Below are 25352 nucleotides of genomic sequence, written 5' to 3'. Positions count from 1 at the left end.
CTCTGGCTTCAACTCTGAGAAGCATTTTCCTCTGATTAGCCACCACCAAAAATTGCTGGGACTTCCATAGTTCCTTATATTTTATAATTTGGCTTATATTTTTATAATATGACTGTTTCCTACATTAGACAAATCATCACATGAGTGTAATGAGTCTGTCATTCATGTTTGCATTCTCTCAGTGCCTGGCACAGTGCCTCACATATAGTAAGTACTCAATATGTACTTGTTGAAGGAAAGAACAAAGGAGAACTACGGGCTTGCTTAAGGGTAAAAAGCAATTAGGCTAAATACTTTCAATTAAGATTAGTGTTTATCTCTAGCTTCAGAATTAACCAACCATAAGGAACACCAGTGAGACTCCTAATGAAGAAACTAGAATTCAATCATCTAATTGGAAAATAATACTGGAACAGGGACTGTAGAAAATAATTGTTTCCGGGGCACACATAGCACAGATTCTTTTCTTCCATTTTTCTGTAAGATAACTTCTTCTTACTGAGTTCTGAGGAAAAGATGTCTCAGGAAATACAATCAATAAATCCTACCTTGAGGATGGGAGAGGGAAGCTTGCAAGCTAACAGAGAAAAATGGAGAAACATTAACTTGGCTCCATTGAGAAAAAAAGATCTTTAATAGAAGGAAAGGATAGAATGACATATAAATATGCCATTTATGAGACAGACGATCAAGATTCAAGAAAAATATGGAGAACAGCAATAATTTAAGAGAATATGGAATGGATATTATATCACTGAAATCAAACCTTAAAATACATGAAGAAAACACCTGAATTACATAGAGCAAAATTGATAATCAACATAATATAAAATGGTATCAAAGGAACAAGCTGAAGTCAATACTGGGATATGTCCTAATAAAAGCCTTAAGTTTCAAGAAATAATCAAGAATTCTCTACACTTCAAAAGCAGAAGGAAAGTAAACAGATCACCATCAGGAAACCGAAGTCAAGAGCACTTCAGACTACCAGACAGTGGAGTGACATCTCCAAAAGTCTGAAAGAGAAAGTGTGTGACCCAAGGCTGCTCTGCCCTCAAGCTGTCCCTGTTACATGGTGGCTATGCGAGCTTCTAAGAGATGCCAATTTCCGAGAGCCTTTCCACTCCTACACTTCCACTTCCACTCCTACTCCACTTCTCATACTTAACAGTCACTGACTTCTACGACTGCAGTTTCTGGGACCCAAAAGGCTTCTTGAGGAAAGAAAGCATGTTTTATTCTACTTTGGACCATCAGGGCCAGGGAAACCCCTCTCTTCTTTGTTTCAGTATAAACTCTCTAAAGTCCCCTTTTCCACTTCAGGTGGGCCTATATCCATTACCATCTACTTACACACACACACACACACACACACACACACACACACCACTCAAGGACAGGTGGGGTTCAGATTCTGAGTTAAGTTCTTGGCATTTCTGCTTCCAACCCTGGCACTGTAAAAACAAAAAGCAGGCCTGTCTTCTTGGAATGAGGCTGGAGGAATCATTTATTCTTTTCTGAGTCTTATAGCAATAGGAACCAAACATAAATGATTATCTCTACAAATTATCTTGCCATATTCATCAGAGTCCTTGGTGAAACAGAGGGAATGGACAAAGTCTTTCAGCAAGAAAAGTATATGATACTTAATCTAAGTGATAAACTCACTAACTGCCAGAACTAAAACAATATAATGAGTAACTGTTGCAAGGGTAAAATATATGTTCTGCAAAGCTTTGACTTTATTTGACAGTTCAATTTCATTTATCTTTAATAAAGTATAACTTTTGGATTCTGTGTATCACTCATTCGATCAGATCACTTTCTTCCACCCAGCTCAGATCATACAGACTTATTGTGCCCACTTTTCTTCTTTAATGTCTCAAAAGGATTTTATAAACTGTGGCCATATTAACTAAATCTCCTGAATATTTGACAAAATGTTTTTAATATCCTTGCTTTATTCAAATTCTAATTAAGAATTTGTTATACTTACTATATTTATATTAAAAAATAGCCCCCAAACTTAGCAGCCTAAAGCAAGGTGGTTCTCACTTGGGGTCTGTACCATGAATATAGTGAGATGTTAGCTGGGGCTGTAATCAACTCAAGATGACTCAATCACATGGTAGACAATTGATATTAGCCAGGTACCAGCTGGAAGCTCAGATCTGGCTGTTGAGCAGAGCACTTCATATAGCCCCTCCAGTTTGGCAGTCTCATATAGTCTGACTTACTTGGTGGCTCAAGTCTTGCAACAAGCAATGAAGACACTTTATGGCTTTTTCTTGCTTAGTTTGAGAAGTCACACAGCCTCACTGCAGCCCCAATCTATTGTTACAATCAAGTGACAAATCACTTTACCCAACTAGAGAAGACATACACCCCACCTCTTGATGTGAGGTCAAGTTCACTATGTAACAACACTTTATGGGATGAGATACTGTTCCAGCCATCTTTGGAAAACACAATCTCTTATTGGATTCAAGGCAGTCGACTGTCTTAGTGTAGACACCAAAGATATTAGGAATGTTGCCTTACGTCTCTATAGGTATAAAATTAGTCTTCCACATATATCATCTTCCAATTAATTCCAGGTACAATAAATTCTGTTACCAATTACTCTTTCAAATTGTCACCTTGCTATAAGCTTTGAAGGAAAAGAACTGATAGCCTTCATATAAGATTTTGATTTCCTGCATGGGCTCTGATGAAGGAAGAAAACTGATCTCTCTTTAAAATAATGGTTCTAATGATGGCCAATTGGGATTAATCAGAAAAAATAAAGAAAACTCTTCATTATTTTTTTATTTCATGCAAAAAACACAAAGGAAATAAATGTATACTGAGTTACATTTGTCTGCTAGATTGTGCTAAGCACTATACCTAGATATATATCTACATCTACATCTCTAAGTATATCCATACTTACACCTATAGTCAGTCAGTCCTTCAGTAGAGACAGTGACATTCAGTAGCTTCCCAAAGTCATACCTAATTTGTAGCAGAGTTCAACTTTTGAAATTCATTATTCAGTTACTTCAAAGCTTGTGCCCTTTCCACATCATTTATGTTAAAATATTAAAGTACATGCTTTTTCTTGATGTAATGGTCATCTGAATATATCCTCAAAATTACCTTTCCTTGACAACATGTATTTTCTTAAGTTCTACACGAATCTCTTCAACTACTGGATAAGTGTGCAACTTTCATAAGTGACATATAATGATTTCCTTGAATATAGTCACGTGTTCCATATTGGCTTTCTCATCACCTGAAAATCCCAGGAAACTCAACATACAGTTGCAAAGGTGAAAATCTTTTCATTTATATCTAAACTTATTCAGCCATAGCTCAGAAATCCCATCCTAACCTGATAAAAGGAATACATAAACACAAGAGACCTTGCATAAAATTTGTCACCAGATGGGTAATTCTTTTATTCAAATCCTTCCAAATAACTTTGCCTTGCTTAGATATCCAAAAACTACACAAATTAGCTCACATAGGTTACTGAAGAAAGAAATCTGAAAATGTGTATCTGCTAATACATTTTTATAATCTACACAATCAAATCTCCAAAATTTTTACCATTTCGGCTTTTCTATAGAACATTCGAAATGCCATCTCAATAATATCTTAATATATATCACATGATTTCAGAGGGATGAATTATTATTATTATTACCTCCCTGAGATGACACAAAAAGTTCTTCCATGTTCCACTATGCCTACTTTATACCTGTGTTATAACAATCATGAACTAGGGGTATTTAAATTTTTAAGTCTGTTACCTCAGGCATTGTGCCATGCTATATTTGGATCTGTGATGTGGTGTCTGATAGAGAATTATAGCTGCAAACTGACAACTGTATTAAGAATAGCTAATTTAGTTGTGCACAATAGGGTTTTTTATGGTAAACTGTGATACCTCCCCCCAGAGTCCCCCAGCCAAAAATCTTTGAGATTGGGGAGAACTAGTTACTCCTCCTACCCAACTATAATGAAATTCAGACCAAATTCTGCCACACATACAGACATTTATTAAACAAGCATTTCTGGGGCACCTGGGTGGTTGTCAGTTGAGCTTCCAACTCTTGATTTCCACTCAGGTCATAATCTCAGGGTCATGGGATTCAGCCCCGCATCGGGCTCCATGCTCAGCGTGGAGTCTGCTTAGGATTCTCTCTCTAATAAATAAAATCTTTAACAAACGAGCATTTCTTAGCAAGGAGGCATAAGGAGGTGACACAACCTAATCTGTAAACTCACTGAAATCCCAGTAGTTTGTCCCACTGGGAGCCCTAACCATCCCAGTGCACAAAAGCTCCCCAGAAGCAGCAACAGCACATGCAAGGGGAGGCATCTGGTTACCGTACTGTTATAGTTGGGCAACCAGAAGTTCTAATCCACAGGTGGACACAAGACCATTTAGGGATTCAATGATGCCCTATTTTTATGGACCAAATCCATTGTGCTTAGGAGGCTAGTTCTATAGGCATCAAATACTGACTGAATTCCAGCTGAAGTGAATATTGGTAGCCCCTGGAGTAGTGAAGTCTTGTTGATAAAGTGCTAACTGAACCACCTCCAGTCTGTGCACTCTTTGTTAGGGAAACTTATTGCCCCCATAATTGAAGCTTGCACTAATGTGCACATTCATACTATTCAATAGTCTATGCTACAGTATTTTAAAGCAACAGTGTTAAAATTAAGAACCATAACAATTGTTGCTCAAAATCACACTTACCCAGTTAGCAAATTTTGGTTGAACACCTACCACATGTCAGGCATCCTGCATTAGATACCAGGCTCATAAAGTGAAATAAGACATGGTTCTTACCCTCGAGAAGCTTACAAATCAGTGGGAAAACAAGCGAAGTAAAAACTATAGTATGAAGTGATAAATGCTGGATGAAGGGCTCATACAGGCTGCCTCTGAGATCCCAAGAAGGACAACTATATCAGACTCAAGAGTTTCTCTGTTTTAGCTTTCCAGAAGAGATGGTTCTTGAAGTAGTATTAGAAAATCAGTGTGAGTTAACTTCGATGCACTAATGGAGGAAACCATTTTAGACAAAAGCAACAGAGCAGTTCTGAAGTCACAGAGGTTTGACGCCTCACAATCTAGTTTAAAAACTGTAAGTAGCTCTGAATGGCTGGGGGGACAAGGAGAGTGGAGTGTGGAGAGGGAGTTGAGCTTAGGGAGACCAGGCTATTTAGGTTTTATGTGTTAAGGTGAGGAGTCTGAACTTCTCTTAAAGGTATAGGATACCGTGGAAGGACTTAAATCATGGAAGTACATTTTAGAAAGATCATTCTAACAGCAATGTGTAGGATGGGTTAAAGTAGGATTGGGGAGGAGGCAGAGTTGATGTGGGGGTAACACACATGAAAGGTGGTAAGAGCTTGAGCAAAGGAATAGGCATTGAGAACAGTGAAAAGGATGGATTCAAAAGTAAGAAACCAAAGGACTTGAGACAAAGTGGATATACAGCATGTGAGAAAAATCTAGACTATCGAGACTCTTGGAAATTGCATGGAATAGTGCCACACAGTAAATACTGCTGACCCTTGAACAATATGGGTTTGATTTGTGCAGGTCTGCCTACACTAGAATTTTTTTTGATACAGTATTGAAAATGATTTTAACAACTTTTTCTTTTCTCTCCCGTACTCGAAGAATGCAGTATATAATGTAACATACAAAATAAGGGTTAGTCGACTATATATGTTATTGGTAAGGGTTCGGTCAACAGTAGGCTATTAGTACTTAAGTTTTGGGGGAGTCAAAAGTTATAGGCGGATTTTCAACCAAACAGGGGATCAGCGCCCTTACCCTCCGTGTTGCTTAAATTGTCAACCTTTTACATGACCGGTTAAATGAAATCATGATCAAATGAACAATGGCTACACCATGAGGCACTTATATATGAAGGCATTCAAAAAATACGTTTTCCTTAGAAGTCTGTATGACCATAAAATAAAAATGGAAGGCCATAACAGGAGCTTTTCCTCATTATCAGATTCTAACCCTTTCCTATCAACCCACCGAATTCTCTATGCTCTTCTCTTGCTCGGCTTGTTATGTTGGTTCAATTCCTTCTACTTCTTTAAGCACTTTCACTATAGATGTTTGTCCTTGCTGGCCAACCTAGTAGTGACTACATTTTATCACAGTACATATTTTATTTATTCAAGCACTATAAACCATAATCTCACATATATATGCATGTTAAATAATCTGCAGTAAGTATAGCCTATTAAACACAATCTCTCCTGAAGTAATTCACAACTTTGACTGGAAATCAAAGTAATTAATAAAATGTGTTTTATAGCTGTATCAGAATTATGGATTATTTTAAGTGACTCTACCCTGTGTAGAGTCACTTGTTCATTAAGTACATATGGTCTTTTGCTATAAAATTTAAAACAGGAACATATACTTTTATCTATATTATGCTCTAGTTGTCCTATCATTCAAATGTATATTCTTTCCTAATTAAAATATAGCTTAAAATTCCTAAATAATATCCTTTGTTTTCTAATACAGTTTGAGTTTTCCCAAAAATTCCGTAAAATCTTATTTATAAGAATAGAGATGCTAAAATTAATATGTAGAATTCAATAAACAGTATGGAAGCAACTCTATGCCACAAAAACCTTTTAAAGATCTAAAGAATGATGAAATATACTTGACTATAAAATTCACGTAACATCACTACAACATATAAGTTCATATTTAATATTTTAAAGTTAATCAAGATATTTTAAACTCTTGAAGACTGTTAAGCATAGAATTTCAAATGTCAGTTATTATGTTGTGGGTGATTGAAAAGGTAACTACGTAATTAAATGCTCTTCTAGTAAACTGGATACTAAATAATAGATCTTATTGTACCAAAATCAAAGAATTCAGACAGTAAAGCAAATGCAGAATGATTTATTGTGCCACCAATTAAAATTTAACAAAATACACAAATAACATATTGAATATGTATTTTCTAACTCTACACTGAAATAACAATGTAAAATAATGAGAAATTAACTATTCCTAAGCTCCTAAGTAGAGAAACTTTTTGTAAACACAGACGATTATTTATATTAAAAGGGTGGAGGATATTGAAGACTATGCTGTGACATTAACATGTTAAATCCCAGAAGAATCTTCCCTGTTTTTACAAGATGACAGCCTATACATTTTCTGATTATATTCACAAGAAAATATGACCTAACAACATAAGAATAGAAAGGACAATTACAATATATCTAACCATTAAATAATATCTATTTAGAAGAAAATGTTTTTGTTGTTTAGCATAACAAAAAGAGATGTTTAGAATAACATACGTTCATTTTAGGACACAAACATCCTTTTTCATTTTGTTAAGAATTACTAAATTATCCCTTAGTCCATACATGGGATAATGCACTTTTTCAGATCTTTATTTAAAAATCTAAGAAAATATTCTCCATCCCATTTTGTAATTCTGCGTAGGTAATAAGGATTGCAGTTAAAAATAGGATAAAAGATCAAACAGATCTGATCACTTGAATAATTACATTGTGCTCTACTGGACAATAAACAGCACATAATTTAGAAGAATCCACAAGACAAGTCAGTGTTTAAATAAGCATTTTAAGGGTAAGCTTCCATCATTCTAAATATTTATGTTACAGAAAACATCTACACCGCATGGAAAATTTCTCTTGCATATCCTCTAATTCCTTTAACATTTTCATATGTTTGAAACAAGCTGAACTATTTGAAGTCTTACAGGCTTTTGGGCCCAATTCCAGTTCTTCAAATTGAGACTGGGCAGCAATCATATTTTGGAGAATGGGTAGCCAAAAAACAATGGACGAGTAACTTGGTTACTATATAGAAGCTCTCATATAGTTTGATACAGATGTAACTTTCTTATGAAGGCTAATTTAAAAAATGACCTTTAAAATATATTCAAGATAAGTAATGAATCAACAAGATAGAGCTTTAGACACTTAGAAGACAGGCAAGCACACAGACATGCTCATGACCAGACACATACCCCTTCAGCTCTCTTTCTGATTTCTCCTTCCAGACTCAACCTGTTTGAGAAAAGAAAAAAAAAAAAGAAATCCTAGAAAAATATATTCCAGGGTTTGACCATATTTTACATTCAATTCATCTCTCTTTTAAAATGCTTAGTGCTGAAGACACACTCATTCTAAAAAAACTAAATCCCCCACGGAGTACGTACGATATTAACAAAATCTTCATCATTTACTATCCCTATACTTAGACCTTCATAGTAATCTTCAAATTCACCATAGGACACTTCATCCAACTTGCTGCAGGCATCTTTTAATGTTTCTAGAAACGATAATTTTATTTCTTCCTCTGTGGAAAGGCCTGTAAGATAGTACCGACTGTGAAACAATCTCCTTAAAACACTAGTAAAATGACTGATGACGATACAGAAATACTTAATCACCTTATGAAATCTTTTCAACAGTTTCAAATCTTATGTCAAAATACCCTCCAATTTATTTAAACATTTTCTTGCATGAATCAGAATTTAATGGTGATGACTTTATACACATTTGAGGCAACTTTTAAGCCTCTGATCAGATGTGTCCCATAGGTATAAACAAAGTAACAGTCACCACTGTCCATATTCTTATATATCTTAATGTTGTAGAGGACTCAGCTTTATTCCCATTAGAAATGAGGAAAGAAGAAAACAAGTAAATAATTTCAAAGATTTATAGGCTGTTAACACAGTAATGCAATGTGTGAAAAACATCCCTATATTCAGGCATTAGTTATTTTATGAATCAGTTACTCATAATTGCAGCTAGAAAATATTACTGCAAACAAGATTCGGAAGCCTATGAAAATCTTTGTCAGAAGAATTTTCACTGGATTAAATCACTCTATTTTAGGGCGCCTGGGTGGCTCAGTTTGTTAAGCAACTGCCTTCGGCTCAGGTCATGATCCTGGAGTCCTGGGATCGAGTCCCGCATCGGGCTCCCTGCTCAGCGGGGAGTCTGCTTCTCCCTCTGACCCTCTTCCCTCTCATGCTCTCTATCTCTCATTCTCTCTCTCTCTCAAATAAATAAATAAAATCTTTAAAAAAAATAAAAAAATAAAAAAAATCACTCTATTTTAATCTCTGACATTAAGGAGGCTATTTCCACTACGTCATACGAAATAGGATTAATTTCATTCTATAGGAAGATGCTACTGAGAATCACATATGTAAAAAAATTACAATTCTTCAGTTTGTTATTTAAAGAGAGAACATAATTGCTAAGCAAAATAAGTCAGTCAGAGAGACAAATACCATATGATTTCATTCATATGTGGAATTTAAGAAACAAAACAGATGATCACAGGGAAAGGGAAGGAAAAATGAAATAAGTGGAAAACAGAGAGGGAGGCAAACCATAAGAGACTCAGCTATAGGGAACAAACTGAGGATTGCTGGAGGGGAGGGGGGTAGGGGGATGGGGTAATTGGGTGATGGGCATTAAGGAGGGCACCTGATGTAATGAGCACTGGGTGTTGTATGCAACTGATGAATCACTAAACTATTCTGAAACTAATAATACACTATATGTTAACTAACCTGAATTTAAATAAATAAATAAATAAATACATAAATAGAATCTAAAAAAAAAAAGAAAGAAAATTATTCATTTGACCATGCTATACCCATTAAGATTCCTAACCCTGTGTATTGCTGAGATTGAGACATTGTAGTCTCCACCCATAGATTGTGACTGAAAAGTACTTCTAAAAAGAATATTTCAGAGTTCAATTTGGGAGAAGCAGGTCAATTTTAGCAAATAAGGAAGAATATATTACGCCTGGGAATTTTATATCTCTAGAATCACCCTTTCACAGTCATTTAAATTCAATTAAAATACGGTAAAAGTTCTTAAAAAAAAAAAAAAAACAGGACGCCTGGGTGGCTCAATTGGTTAAGCATTTGCCTTCAGCTCAGGTCATGATCCCAGGGTCCTGGAATCAAGTCCCCGCATCGGGCTCCTTACTTAGCAGGGAGCCTGCTTCTCCCTCTCCCTCAGCTGCTCCCCTTGATTGTGTGCTCGCGCAATCTGTCTCTCTCTGACAAATAAATAAATAAAATCTTTAAAAAAACAAAAGAAAAAAAAACAAAGAAAGAACATAAAATATCTGATGCAGTCTTTTAATTCATTTGATTTTTTTTAATTCAGACAGAGAACAATAAGCTATTTAAATAAGTAGCGTAGGTTATATTGTCGTCAGTTAAAGGGAAGGAGCAATCTCACATGCTACCCTATTCACATGGATCTAGATCTACTCCCAGGATCCTAGCATGTAAAAGGAAAAAAGACATGCATTAAGTTTTTAATAAGAGGAATTAAAAGATGAAAGGAAGCTACAAATATGGTCAGATAATACTCAAAGAAAATAGAGACCCATATATAAAGGCAAAAGAGTGTCAGAAAAATCTAAATGACCCTCAAATCATTTTGAAATCATGTTGCATTTTAAAATAACAAACTTAAATTGGGAATACCACCTTAATTGTCTAATGAGGTGGGCAAAATTAGGATAAGAGTTGGATCTTTTTTAAAAACCAGAGGTTCTCTAATGGACTTAGATAATAATTCACTGTTAAGTGTCTTTCAAACTAAAAAAATGCTTCAGACGTTTGCTGTCTTTTAAAAATGTGTGCAAAACAGAGAACAATTATTTTATTTTTAAAAAAGGCTGAATGAACAAGGACTGAATAATTATGCTCTGCAGAAATGGTAATATAAAACAATAGAGTAAATTTGTGATTGTTAGTCAAGGATTAAAATTAACCAAGATCTAATCTATATAAAAATATATAGCTGTTAGCAGAAGAGATTTCCTCCTCTGTTTACCATCCATACTTTTGAACAAATGAGTTTTAATACTGTTTTTTAGTGCTCGCTTCAGCAGCACATATACTAAAATACTGTTTTTTAATGAAAACATTTTTTATTTAAATTTGTGTTTCAAATACTCAAGAATTTTATACCTCCACTGTATCACCACCCAAGAAATACATACATACCTTTTATCATTTGTAACTAACCTTTCTTTCTCTCTTCTTAGACACCATGAAGTATTTTAATAAACAATGATACAGAAATACATTTGGGACATCCCATTTCTATTAAAGCTGAAAATACCTTTTTCTAATAAATTATTTAAGTAAAGTAAAAAGAAAGTATTTTCTATAGTTAAATTGTGCTCTAAAAGCCTTAATTTGAAATTAATTATAAATTGTAAATAATCTAGGGGCACCTGGGTGACTTAGTTGAGCGTCCAACTCTAGATTTGGTTCAGGTATGATTTGGGGGTCATGAGATCAAACCCGGCCTTAGGCTCCGAGTTCGCTGGGAAGTCTACTTCTTTCCTTCTCTCTCTGCCCCTCCCCCTGCTCACTCTTTCTCTCTCTCTCTCTCTCTTTCTCAAATAAATAAATCTTTTTTTAAAAAATTGTAAATAATTTATTTTACAGAGATGGACATGTGAAGAGACTATAATTTGTAATAATAGATAATAATAAATTTTTAAACTTTAAATTTTAAAAAACTGTAATGGGTGTTCCTCTTTTTAAGACTACTTGTACCTACTAGCTTATCTTCCTTAATGTAATGCAAAGATGAGGTATGGAATTTCTTAAACTAATGAAGGCTTATCCAACAAGAACAAAACCCTCACCAACAATTCAATGACATCTAACAAAACTAATGTTACTTTAGCAACTTAATTAAAATTATTAGAAGGGAGAAAATAAAGAGAAAAACAATATAGGATGTTGAAATCACCTAATTTTGAAATAAGTAAACTATCTTGTTCTTATATTTAGTAAAATTAATTAAAGAAGAAAAGCAGAGAATGACATAGGTTTAAAGGAATAGATATGCTAACTCCAATAATGCTCGAAATTTTCTTATGGCAACTGCAGTTCATTTAAAGTCATTGATAAGCAAATTAAACTATTCTGACCTAAAAGAGACTATTAGAAATTGGGAAGCTAGTGATGATTAGCTTTAATCTTTATAACAAACTGTTGGTTTTTTCACTTCATAATTAAAAGTGATAAACCATTTACAAGGGTTAATGATGATAAACCAAAATAATTACAATGTATCTTCTTTTAATAATAAAAATATTAAAGGAAAATTCTGGAATAATAGTATTCTATAGTATTTAACAGTATACGATCAAAATCATAAATTAGAAAGACACTTCATAAAATATAAATTACAAATGGTCAAAAAATATACAAAAATATGGTTAACCTTCCAAATAACCAGGGAAATGCAAATAAAAATTTTTAGTCTATCAGACTGGCAAAATTCTATGCTGTTGGCATGACAGTCGGGGAAATGAATTCTCCAACTAATGGCAATATAATCTGGTATAGCCATCTCATAACGCAATTTGTAAGTATCAATTAAAATTTGAAACGAAGATATTCTAGGTATTGAAATAACCACCACCCCCCGACAGGAAACAGCAGAAAATGAGCCTAAGGAGTCACAAATAAGCATATTCACTGCTTCATTGCTTAGAAATTTAAAGTCTGCCAGTAGGAGACTAGGTAAATTGTAGTGTATTGATTTTTAAAAAGAATAATATGCAACAGATAAAAATAAGGTAGCCCAATATGGATTAATATGGCAAGAGCTCCAAAACATATTTTTGAGTGTAAAAAGTAAACTACATAGCAGTGTGTTTAGTGTACCTGTCATGTTAAAAAAAAAACAACAACTGCAAGAAGTATTTGATATATACAGTACCTATACAGCTATGAAAATTCGTAATGACTGAAATGTATATATATTAAATGATATTAAATGTTACCTCTACAGAGGAATGTGTGATGAAAAGAGAAGAGTTGCTATGGCCAAAACTTTCTTTATAATAATTTATTTATAAATCAACTATGTAAAAATTAAAGTCAGAAGCAATATAGTAGGTAATGAATCTCTAAAATTACAGATCTTCCCTGACTTACAATAAAGTTATGTCTGATAAACCCACTGTAAACTGAAACTGTCATAAGCTGAAATGCATTTAATTCACCTATACTACCAAACACCATAGCTTAGCCTAGCCTAGCTTACTCATGCTCAGAACACTTAAATTAGCCTATAGTTGGGCAAAATCACTTAATGCAAAGCCTATTTTATAATACAGTATTGAATATCTCATATAATTTATCGACTACTGTAGTGAAAGTAAAAAACAGAATAGCTGTATGGGCATAGAATGGTTATATAAGTGTATGGGTTGTTGACCCTTCTGGTCACATGACTGGCTACCGCTGCCAGCATCATAAGAGAGGATCGTACTGCATATCGTTAGCCAGGGCAAAGATCAAAATCCAAAATTCAAAGTTCAGTTTCTACTAAATGCACATTGTTTTCACACTATTGTAAAGTCAGAAAATTGTTAAGTCAAACCATCCTAAATTGCCTGTATATATTTGAGATATTTTCTAGATCCTCAAATTTTGATAGACGTATGTATGCCCATTATACGTGTACCTCCATTCCCAGAGAAACACTTTCACTTTCTGCCTTAAATCTTCCAAGGATACAAAGATACAGTAAAACTAACTCAGAGAACTTACACATGTAATTATCTGTCCTCTAAAACCATTCTGTCCTAACTCAAATTCCTCAAGAAATAAAAGTTCAATCTCAGTTTATAAACATCAAAGAAAAAGAGTAAGCACAGACAATAGACCTCAGAATTTTTAGTATATTGCTGCCAAAGAAGGTAAAATGGCTCTTATGTTTCTGTTTTAAAAAATAATTATTTCCTCCCTTAATGGCCTCAAGTCCACACTGTAAGTTAATATAATTTAAGATATTACTTTTACTAACTAACATTTTAGAAATGTTAATGCATTTGACTCATAATAATTACCTGAAATTACTTGAGGATGCTTCTTTGCACAGTAACATTTTCTTATGTCTATAATAGGCACACAGCCAGTTTTGTTGAAATCCAATTTCATAAAGGCCTAAATAAGAGAGAAATGTTATTTTTTTCTATGAAATCATTAGACATGAGAACCTAATTCTCTATTCTGTAGAAGGTTATCCTTGAGCTCTAAACAAGCCAGTTTAAAAGTACTAAACTGGTATATGAAGGAAGCATCATGAACACAGGAAGATGTCGGAGCAAGATGTTAGGTAACCTACACTTTCTGGCACCCTGACCTTGAGACAGTAAACTAACCTCTGTTGCCCTGGCTTTCCTCCTCTTACACTGCAGAGTTGGGTAAAAGACCTTTCTGGTAACTTCCAGCTCTAGGATTTATAGGAAACTGATAAATGGCCAAAACAAATTGCCAGGACCATTTTGATTCAAAAAGTAACATGCAAATATTCATCACTAAAATCAAAAAGAAAGTACAATATTTTTTAAATGGCTTATGTTACTCTATTTCCCGAAATCTAACACTACCTTTTGATATGCCAGTTGTTTTACTGCTTCTCTAATTCAATGCAATTTCTGGTATCATAAAATAAAAAAATATTTTATGGGGAAGAGGAATGGGTATATAGAAACACACAACCAACCCAAAGCAACAGCCCACATTTGCGAAAGAGTCAAAACTAGAATCAAGTTTGTTTATTCACAATAATGTGTTCACAGAAATAGGGTACCTATTATGGGCTGAATCCCCCCCTATTATACATTGAAGCCCTAAGCCAGTTTCTACTCCTGATACTCACATCCGTCACCAGGACATGTAAAGTACAAATAAATGCAAATTTATAAATTATTATGTGATGAATTCATTTAACATAAAGTTTTTATTGTGTCTTTTGGCCAGTAAAGATTTTGATATTTTCTATTTGAGATTTATACTTCATGTAATTGTTTATACTTTTCTATACACAAAAGCTTTGTTTCAATATTAGATATTTATACACAGGTACATATTCGAAAGAGAAAGAAACTACATTGCTCAAAAGTATGCTCTAAAATTGGCCAGCAGAACCTGAGTAATATGTACTTTCCTATAAAAAATCAGGGCCTCTTGGGGTGCTTAGGTGGCTCAGTTGGTTAAGCCTAGACTCTTGATTCGGGCTCAGGTCATGATCTCAGGGTTGTGAGCTCCGCATGCGGGGTGGAGCCTGCTTGAGATCCTCTCTCCTTCTCCCTCTGCCCCTTGCCCCACTCACGCATGCCCAAGCGTGTTTCTCTCTCTCTCTCTCTCTCTCTCTCTCTCTCTCGCTCCCTAAAATAAATAAATAAATCTTTTAGAAAAAATCAGAGCTCCTGTTTTTCATTCCAATTTAATAGTCATTTTAATCTTCATTTGAAAGCTGGCTAATATCCATACCAGATAAACATCTCTAGTCACAATCCTAAGATAACATGTATTGAGCTTTGACACTGGAACAGCCACAATGCTAAGAAATTTACAAGTTTAATCCTTATACCAATTCTATGAGACAAAAAACTAAGGCTCAGACATATTTAATAATAGATAATCATATAACTAGTCATTTTCGGAGCCAGCAATTTATGGAACTAGTAATTTGTGAACCAAAATTTGATTTCAGATTTTATTTTCCTTTTAAAATCTGTTCCTAAAACATACGCATAAATTATTTTGCTTTATCCTGGTAGATTTGTATATGTATGTGTTTGCCTGTATTTTATTAATCTCAAAATAAATTACAGGTAAAGGAATTTAAAACATGTTCAATGGTAATTCAATAAAGTTTTAAAATAATGAACCCAACACTCTATTAAAAGTAACTATTTCAGGGGTGCCTGGGTGGCTCAGTCAGTTAGTAGTCTGATTCCCGCTCAGGTCGGGATCCCAGGGTCCTGGGATGGAGTCCCCCAGTCCAGCTTTCTGCTCAGCAGGGAGTCGACTTCTCCCTCTGCTCCTCCCCCCGGCCCCTCCCCCTGCTTGTGTGAGCCTGCGCAAGCGGGTGTGTGGGGGGGGCGAGGGTGTTTCTCTCTCTCTCTCTCTCTCTCTTTCTCAAATAAATAACAAAAAATTTTAAAATCTTTTTAAAAAGTAACTAAAAGATTACTTAACAAAGTTACCTTTCGAACAAACGATTTCCTGTATTCATTCATTTCACCAATAATGGCACGTTTGAATTCTCCATAATCAACCTTGCCACTGCCATTGCCATTCAGACTTTGCCACACAGATTCAAAATCCTAGAAATATTCAGAGACCACTGTTTCACCTTAAAGTTATATATGACCACAACAAAACTCACCTTAATACTATTTTGTTACTACTTCTGTAGCTCCAAAGTAGCAGATTTAATTCCAAAAAGTTACATATAAACCCAAACAAAGGCACTAAGAAAACTATTTAAAGGAACTCTGTGGTGGACGGTTCTGCAAAGTTCAGGGTCATTTAAGAGTGCCAGTGTCACAAATTCTTATTTTAAGTTTGATTCCTTTCTATACAAAAATGCTCACCACCTACTTGAATTTGAACATTTTATTATTTTTAATGTATTATAAACGTGACAATTAAAAATTCACTTCGGGTTCTACAGTGATTCCAATAGCATTAGGGCCACTAAGAGTATTTCTGCTGGTAGTCATGTTTCAAAGTACAGAGGATCTGAATGGCTCCAATATTATTCCACAATTCACACTGAAAGGTGTTATTTTGAGTAAATCCTTATGCCAGTTTGTTCATTTTACCATTGCCACTTACTTCTTTGCAAATGCACAATTTAACAGAATGTTCTATTCACAGAGTTCCTAATAACAACAACAAAAAAATACAGATGGAGTTTTCTTAAACTCCAGTAAATAAATATATTTTCAAAGTTTCAGTCAAGTTGTTAGCTTTAAGTGAGACTGTAAATAAGATATCTAGCAAGGTGACTGACAATGGGACTCAAAAAAGTTCTCTTCTACTTCCTCCTACTTTTTTCAATTACAATTTTAATAAGAAAAACTCAATCTTAAGATGCCCTGCTTCCCCCCAATTTTCAATAACCCCTAATTTGTCTGTCATAATGCCCACTACATGACTGACTTTAAGTGTCTGTAAAATGTGCTCTTAAATTTAAAAGTGAGCTTGACCTTTAAAATCATACATAATACAGATAAAAAATGAATTTGCATGCCCAACTCATGGAATACTAGAATTAAAAGATATTGCCTGAAGCTTAAAAGAAATAATTTTCAAAAATGGAATAATTTACCAAAAGTGGCAACAAATTTATAAGTCTTTCTTTCTAAGATATGGTACAGAATGGAAAATGATAATTCAGTTGAAAAAAAAACTGAGCTTTAATTTACTGATAGTATCTCTAATAAATTAGGCTACTTATGGTGCATATCAATTTTTTAAATTTCAAATTAAGGAGAATGACTATGCTTTCCCCAAACTAGTTCCACAATTAGACCCAGATTGGTGATTTTTGAGTTCTTATTTTTGCTTATCATTGCATAGGCAGTCTCTAGTGATATTATAGGGGCAAAAGGAGGGAATATTATTTTTAAAATGGGAAAAAGGGAAGTTTACTCATATTTTCATAATATATGTTCTCCCTATGTTAGAAGTCTTATATAATTATTTTAGTTTTTATTTCTGACTCCAGTGACAAAAATTTAGCAAATCAACCAAGAAGAGAAGTACTGGTTGATGCAGAAAGAATACTAGGCTGACCTAGACTATCTGGGCTCTAGGTCTAACTCAGTTATTAATTACCTGTATGACTGTGGATAAAGACACCAAGGCTTTCTAATTTTCTATTGCTGTTTTTACTATTATTATGATTATCGAGAGGAAGAGATAAAGTTAGAGGAACCCTAATATGTGTCACTAAGTGTGGGCCACAAAGTTAAACTTGGTAAAAAACACAAAGGACAGGTATGTCACAATAATGATAAACACCACCACAATGGCACAGAATTTTAGTTGAAAAGGCATATTCCTATGTAATTTTCTCATCTGATGTTCAAAGTAACTCTGACCATAGGTATTATCTGTGGATTGCCCAGGCAGAGCCTGTCAATCAAAAAAGTTAACAGACCTATGCAAGATCACACCGTTGAGGTAGTAAGTCTAGAACTTGAATCTATATCTCATAAATTCAATTCTCAGTGTTCCTGCCACAAAATACACTATGTCTTGTGACAAGACCATTTGAAGCAAGAGAAAACAATTCAAGAGAATCTCTGATCTGAAACCCTTGAGGTAGACGTGTTTCAAATTTACTTTTAGAATAAAACCCAAACTTCTTAGCATAGCATGCAAGGCTTAAAGGTAAATGGAGCCCACCAGGCTTATTTCTCTCTGTTCTTCTCTTTTCCTTCCTTCCATACATCTTATTTATCCACGTAAACTGAGGCTGTTTCTTCAGCACTTGCCGTATGCAAGGTTCCATTCGAGGTGTTAGACACAGCAGGAAACCAGAAGCACCTTGGTCCCTGCTCTGATGGAACTAACACTCTACTTGCCAGAAAAGCCAGAAAATACTTGCAAAGTGGTATGAAGAAAATAAAATGGTAAATGGTATACAGAGGACCAGGGATCAGATGGGGCACTCCTTTAGACAGAGGCGTCAGCGTAGTGCTCCCCATAGAGAAAGCCTAAAGGATGGAAAATCCAGCCATGCAAAGGTCTAGTGGAAGATTGCTCACAGCAGGGGCACCTGGGTGGCTCAGATGGTTAAGTGTCTGCCTTCAGCTCAGGTCATGATCCCGGTGTCCTGGGATTGAGCCCCATTATCAGGCTCCCTGCTGAGCAGGGAGTCTGCTTCTCCCTCTCCCTGCCGCTGCCCCTGCTCGTACTCTCTCTCTCTGTGTCAAATAAAAAATAAAATATCTTTAAAAAAAAAAAAGATTGCTCACAGCACAGGGAACAGGATGTGTAAAAGCTTTGGTTGCTTAATGGGAGGGCAGGGGGGCAGTTTTGACCTTTTGCAATTCTTAGAACAGGCTACACGCCCCCCTCCCCTTCGTGCCTTCACATGTGCTTCTCCTTTGTGTGAAGTCGTCATTGTCTGACCCACGTTCTTCCTCCTCTCTTGCCTGTTTAACTCCTCTCATCCTTCAGAACTCAGCTCAGCTATATACCCTCCTCCAGGAATGCTATGATCGTCTCTCTTCTTCCCCATAACCTGGTCTGGAATTGATCCCATGTGTTCTGAAAGCATTCTCTATTTAACACATATAGTCTTCTGTAATCCTTCATCTTTCTTTTCCTCTGATTATGAAGACCTTAAGAGTATAGAGTATGCCTTAGAGCTTAGAACAATGCCTACTTATTAGGTTCTTATTAAGTTCATGAGGGAGGAATGAATATTGAAATTTTAAAATTTAACAGGACTTGTCGCCTGATGGCTAACACTGATTATGAAGCAAAAAGAAAGAGACACATGGGGGCACCTCGGTGGCTAAGTCGGTTAAGCGTCCGACTCTTGATTTGGGCTCATCTCATGATCTCAGGGGCTCAGCACTCAGCGCGGACTCTGCCTGAGATTCTCTCTCTCCCTGTCCCTCTGCCCCTTCCCCAACTCATGCTATAAATAAATAAATAAATAAACAAACAAATAAATAATCTTTTGTAAAAAAGAGACAGATGAACTACTAAAATCTCAATAGAAAAGTAATACCACTTAAGAAAACTATGTCATTCATTGCAGTACCTACATTTTCAGACAGTTTTAAGTGAAATACTTGTAGAGTTTGCTTAAGATCTGCCTTATCTAAAAGTCCAGTTCCTTCCTTGTCCAATTGTTGAAGATATTTTCCCAATCCAGTCAAAATACGAACACCCCTTTTGTGTAGCTGTTCTTTTAGCGCATCTGTTTAGGAAGAAGAGAAATGGAAACTGATTGTTCCTATATACAAATATATCAGTTCTCTCGTAGGAAAAATTGAAGTTGATGTAAGCGGTATAAAGGATGTGAATATGCAACTAGATGGTATGGAGGACTGACAAAAGACTTTGAAAAGTAGAACGCTTTTAGTAAAGAGTGTTATATACAAAATCACACGTAAATATACTAGAACTATAGCACCACTGTGTGGTGTAAGTGTTACATAGAAAAATAAGGCATCACTTTATCAGCATGAAAATAATCTACATGTTACAAATAAAATCTTAGTTTTTGCTTTCCAGGCTTCCTCTTCATCTAATGATCTCACATCTTTAATCTCTTTCCTCTTTGCTATAATTATAAAACTGATGTGAGGCAAGTCACTCAAAAATGAGTTCAAAATTTCTAAAATATTTGAAATCTTCAAATTGTTAACTTACATATTGAACAGCATCAAGGCTTTGTAGTGCTATCTTATACTTACACATTTAAAGCAGCCCTTTCTTTTAGGAATTTTTAGTTATATTCTCAAGCTTCTAGCATTCTCTTCGCAGGTCAGTAATTACACTTAACACAGTTTGTGTCATCTTTACTAAAGAAAATATAGTTAACTTTACCAAAGCAGTTATTAAATAATAAGGCACAAAGGTCACTGGATTCAACAGTGACAAATACGGGGCTGACCATGACAGAACAGAGAAAATGATTTACTAACAATGACATCAAGAATATTGGGAGCTTTCAAACCCCAATCCCAGACAGCTTTTAAATCTGTTTCTAGCCTTCTTATTCTCATATCATTTTTAAATGACAAATTAGGATTTATCAAACCTTATAAATGATAAGTTGACTTCTATGATTACTTGTTTAATGTCTTCCTCCTTCTTGACCATGAGAGTCATCAAAGGAACTGTCTATTTGAGCCTCATATGCTTGGGTGGTTATAAGACTGGACTCTAGAAACAAAATCCATAACATGTTTTCATGTCCGAAGCCTGCATATATTTCATTTATTACCACAATAGCTCTGGAAAGTTAATAAAACAGGTTATCCCCATTTTAGAGATGAAGAAAGAGGTGCAAGAGATTTACACAGTGTAATATGTCTATTAAATGGCTGAGTCCAAACATCAACCTGGCTCCCAGGCTAGCATTTTTTTCTTTTACAGGAGGCTGCCATAAATCACTTTGGGATATCATCTCATGCATAAGACAAGTATTATATTACAAAAATCAATTACATTTTATTCATTTAATGCAGAAAACCCATACTACCTAATACTTTCTAAAATTCTTAAATTCATAATTCATACACTACTAGTTAAACAAGATCACTAAAGTGGAGGAAATCCTAAAAATATTTTTGCCTTTTTTTCAAATCCATCTGCTTTATAAAGATATTTTTAAGTGTATAAATTCATAAAAAGAAGCAAACAAGAAATATAAATCAAGTGCCTTTGTTTTAAAACTAAGAAATGTCTGGAAAATACTGCTTTGCTGCTTGCGAAGAAAATTGTTGAAAATTAAAACTGCTTGAGACAATAGTAATGATACGTACCTTGAATGGCCTTTAAGACACGCCTGTCATTGGTTTCTTGACTGCTGGTATCATCCTCATGTTCCACAGAATCAGTTCTGTAATTGACATGTTCACAGTGACAAAAATATATTGTTTTGCAATCTTCGGTATGGAAACTCTAAGCTCTTCCCTGTTCTGGACTCAAAGAAACTCTCAGAGTTGGAAGAGTGCTTAGAGGTTTCTCAAGGCCCAGTTTCACTTGCTGCTATAATTCCCAGAAAAATTAAATATGCTAAATCAAGAGCTAAAATCCTTAAACCTTGCAAGAACTACCTTCAACATTACATTCATTTTGTAACTATTTCAATGTTCTTTTAGAATAATTAAAACTATAAAATTTAAAAGCAGTTTTAACTTTGAAAGTACAGAATGTAAAAATGTTATTTTAAGAAGCCAAAGAAACTGCATTCATTTGAGAAATATGGTAAATGACAAAGAAACAGTCTTCCTTTAGCCAATTTATGGGATGTGGCCTCTAATGCACATACAGTACACCAATTATTATCATTTTGCAATGCATACAACACCAAGAAACACTCAGCAAGAATAGCATATATACACACATATTCTGTGATTTTAAAATATATATATTTATATAAAAATATATATATATAAATATATATATATTTATATATATATAAAATATATATATATTTATATATATATATCTGGGTGGCTCAGTCGTTAGGCATCAGCCCTGGGCTCAGGTCATGATCTCAGGGTCCTGGAATCGGGCCCCGCATCAGGCTCCTTGCTCCGAGGAAAGCCTGCTTCTCCCTCGCCCACTCCCCCTGCTTGTGTTCCCTCTCACTGTCTCTCTCTCTCTGTCAAATAAATAAATAAAATCTTTAAAAAATATATATATATATTTTATTGATTATATGTGATTATGTTTGTTACACTTTACTTACATAATTCATATATATGAATATATATAAAATATATATTATTTATATATAATGCTGTGAATGCTATGAATCAAAGCATTTTTAAATGAATTTGAATTTTTAAAATCAGAGTACATATAAGATATATACAAATAACATATATTGCAACTGACATGTTCATACATACAATATATAATATATAATAAAATATATATAATATATTATTATATATTATATATAGCATATATATATTATATATATATAAATATATATAAATAATACGTTTTACATAATATCTATTCTATGACTTTAAAAACTCAAATTCATTTAAAAGCACTTTTTGAGGGACGCCTGGGTGGCTCAGTCGGTTAAGCATCCAACTCTTGAATTTGGCGCAGGTCATGATCTCAGGGTCCTGAGAATGAAGCCCTACATTGAGCTCTAGGCTGGTGAGCGTGGAGCCTGCTTAAGATTCTCTCTTTCCCTCTTCCTCTGACCTTCTCTCCCCCAACCCCGTGCTTGTTCTCTCTCTCTCTAAAAAATAAAAATAAATAAAAATTTAAAAATAAAAGCACTTTTTGATTCATTAGCATTATTTTTTCATTATGCAAATCATCAATCAATGAATACTATAATCATGTGAGACCCAAGACATTTTTTAGTGCTAAAAAAACAAAAGCACTACACTAAAAAATGTGGAAAATGTTATAATAGTGTACTATAAGCTTACCTTTTAAAATTGACTGCTTTGGTGGCATTTGGTAAAATAAAGGTGTTATAGCACAGCAAATTAATAAGGCACCTTTAACATAAAATGGAATACTTTTGATCTTAATTTAACTATTCCTACTCATAAAGTGTATTTGAGTATAATAGAGCCCATGAAGTAGACAAATATAGTTATGCTTTGTTTTTCAAAAATATAAAGTTTACCAAAGTCAAAATGCTTTGGGAAAGAATATCATTTTATGATAATAAAAAATAGTGTTTTCATATTTGACTTACTTGAGAGAATCCAAAGCCATCTGATCAATATTAGTGATCCGAAGTATAAGTAATGTGTTTTCCTTTACGCTTTCTGGAAGTCTGGGATGATCATAACTCAAAAATGTCAAGTTTGCACCCTAAAGAAATTAACAGATGAATTCTTTAAAGCTAGAAAGTATAGAAGAAGTAAAATACAACTAACACTAATTTTAAATATTCAATTTAAATTTAAATATTCAATTCTCATTATGTTTGACACGGTATACTTTTATACTGATAAAAAAAAAGTATATTCAGAGAATATTTAGAAACCACACAGGCTTCAGCTAATAATATTGGAAAATAAAGGAAATAATTTCCCAGTCAATCTCTCAATTAGAACAATCTTACATTTAACAATTGATGTGAAAAAATAAGAACTCCAACTTTTTAGGAGTCAGAGGAAGAAAGGACAAGTAATTTTAACTGAAATTATGACATCCTTAAATTCAGAGACAGACCTATTGATTCACGGAAAGATGTACTGCAAATTGATGACCTAATAGATTCATCACCCTCTTTCACCTGGTCTTTTGACAACAAACATCACATAAATGTAAAACGAACTGTAACCTAATTGGAGCAGCAAGGCTTTGGTGAAAACATTCCTATCAAAAATCCCCAAGAGTTGCTCAAATAAGTATGGCTAAATATGAACAAACACAAATTTAAAATAAGGGGCTTAATTATCTCTCTTGAAAATAAGGGGAGAGATTTCTTTCCTCTTTTTCCTGGAGCATTTACTTAAAAAACCTGTAAGTACAGTACTCTCTCCATTCTTCCAAATATCTATCAATTCTGTTGAAATGACTATATGAAGCAATTAGAGACTATGTGATAGGTGTAGCAGTGTAATGCATATGAGCGTACGTATGTATACAGCTCTGTGTGCATAGGGTCCACCTATGAGTTCTGAGTCATGCATCCAAAGCAATAGATGCATGCTTGTGAGTGAACGTGTGGGTGCACTTTTATGCATGTGCATCTATGGGCACATGCGCACGTTTACAGGACTATTATCTGAACAGCTGGCCTAAAATTCCTTTTAGGGAGTGTCTGGGAAACACCTTCGTGGGGCATACAGAAGTGAAAAGGTAAATTCCAGAGTAACACCTGGAAGGCAGACAAGACCCGCCCCCACCTCCACAAAAAAGAAAAATAAGCCAAGTATTTCTGCCTAAAGAAATGGAAGATTGTGGGAAGAGCAAGAGATGGAAGGAGTCAGAAAATGGAGAGGAGGACCTATATCACGGCAAATGTTTAAGGGACATATTTTTAAGCATATGAATGTCTAATAATAAATTATAAGTTGCTTACACTGCTGCAATATAAACCTCACTCTATAGTCCCTTCAAAATGTCTGCCACACAAAGGATCGTATATATGGTTTGTGTGTGGGTTCCCTCCATTCTTTCTTTCCTATTTTTCTTCCTTCATCCCTCCGTTCCACTCTCTCTCCCTCCCTCCCTCCCTCCCTTCCTTTTTGTTTCTCCCATCTCCCCCCCACCTCATTCTTTTTTGGAAATCATAAAACGAAGCAGAGTTCTACACCGGGTTCAAGTAATATAGAACAGGATAGTAAGAATAAATCATAAAATATACTAAATTTTTGGAGCAGCAGTTCAGAGCTAGAGGTAACTTGAATGTTGGGGTAGACATTAAACATTCTGTATACAGGTATGTGAAATGGGATTTGGAGCTGATTTTCTCTAGCTCTCGAGAGGGAGGCTGGAGTGACTAGTCTAGTGTATTTAATCCAAGTCTAAGATGTAAAGTTCTTCATCCCCAACTCCTCACATAACCAGTCACAACATCCTATTGATTCTGCCTCCTGAAGACTTTAAAATTTTTTTTCTAATTAGCTTCATGGCCACAGCCACTAGCCTAATTTAGGTTGCTATAACCTCCTTCCTAATTAATAGAATTCAATCCGATCTGGTTCTTTCTCCTAGTCTTTGATCCATCCCCCATACTGTAACCAGAGAGATCTTTCTCTCTAAATCACAAACCTG

The 25352-nt window shown here is 34.7% G+C and overlaps 1 protein-coding gene across 5 annotated transcripts in view; it reads right to left on the bottom strand.

The window, feature by feature from the left end:
- Positions 1-6937: 6937 nt before the first annotated feature.
- The window catches only part of CAPS2 (calcyphosine 2), a 45916-nt gene continuing 27501 nt past the window's right edge, over positions 6938-25352 (bottom strand). For 3 of the 5 annotated variants that reach the window (XM_027595440.1, XM_027595442.1, XM_027595443.1), the window contains 7 exons: positions 23320-23438; positions 21407-21483; positions 19679-19833; positions 16094-16213; positions 13946-14042; positions 8241-8392; positions 6938-8088 (listed from right to left, as the gene is read on the bottom strand). In XM_027595440.1, the coding sequence (XP_027451241.1) occupies positions 8053-8088; positions 8241-8392; positions 13946-14042; positions 16094-16213; positions 19679-19833; positions 21407-21483; positions 23320-23438 (756 nt within the window). In that variant the 3' untranslated portion in view covers positions 6938-8052. Of the gene's footprint in view, positions 8393-13945; positions 14043-16093; positions 16214-19678; positions 19834-21406; positions 21484-23319; positions 23439-25352 lie in introns of all 5 variants that reach the window. The other 2 variants (XM_027595441.1, XM_027595444.1) reach the window with 2 other exon arrangements.

The sequence above is a fragment of the Zalophus californianus genome, chromosome 9, assembly GCF_009762305.2.
Source record: "Zalophus californianus isolate mZalCal1 chromosome 9, mZalCal1.pri.v2, whole genome shotgun sequence".
NCBI lineage: Eukaryota > Metazoa > Chordata > Mammalia > Carnivora > Otariidae > Zalophus > Zalophus californianus.
This window is presented reverse-complemented; position numbering and strand designations above follow the sequence as displayed.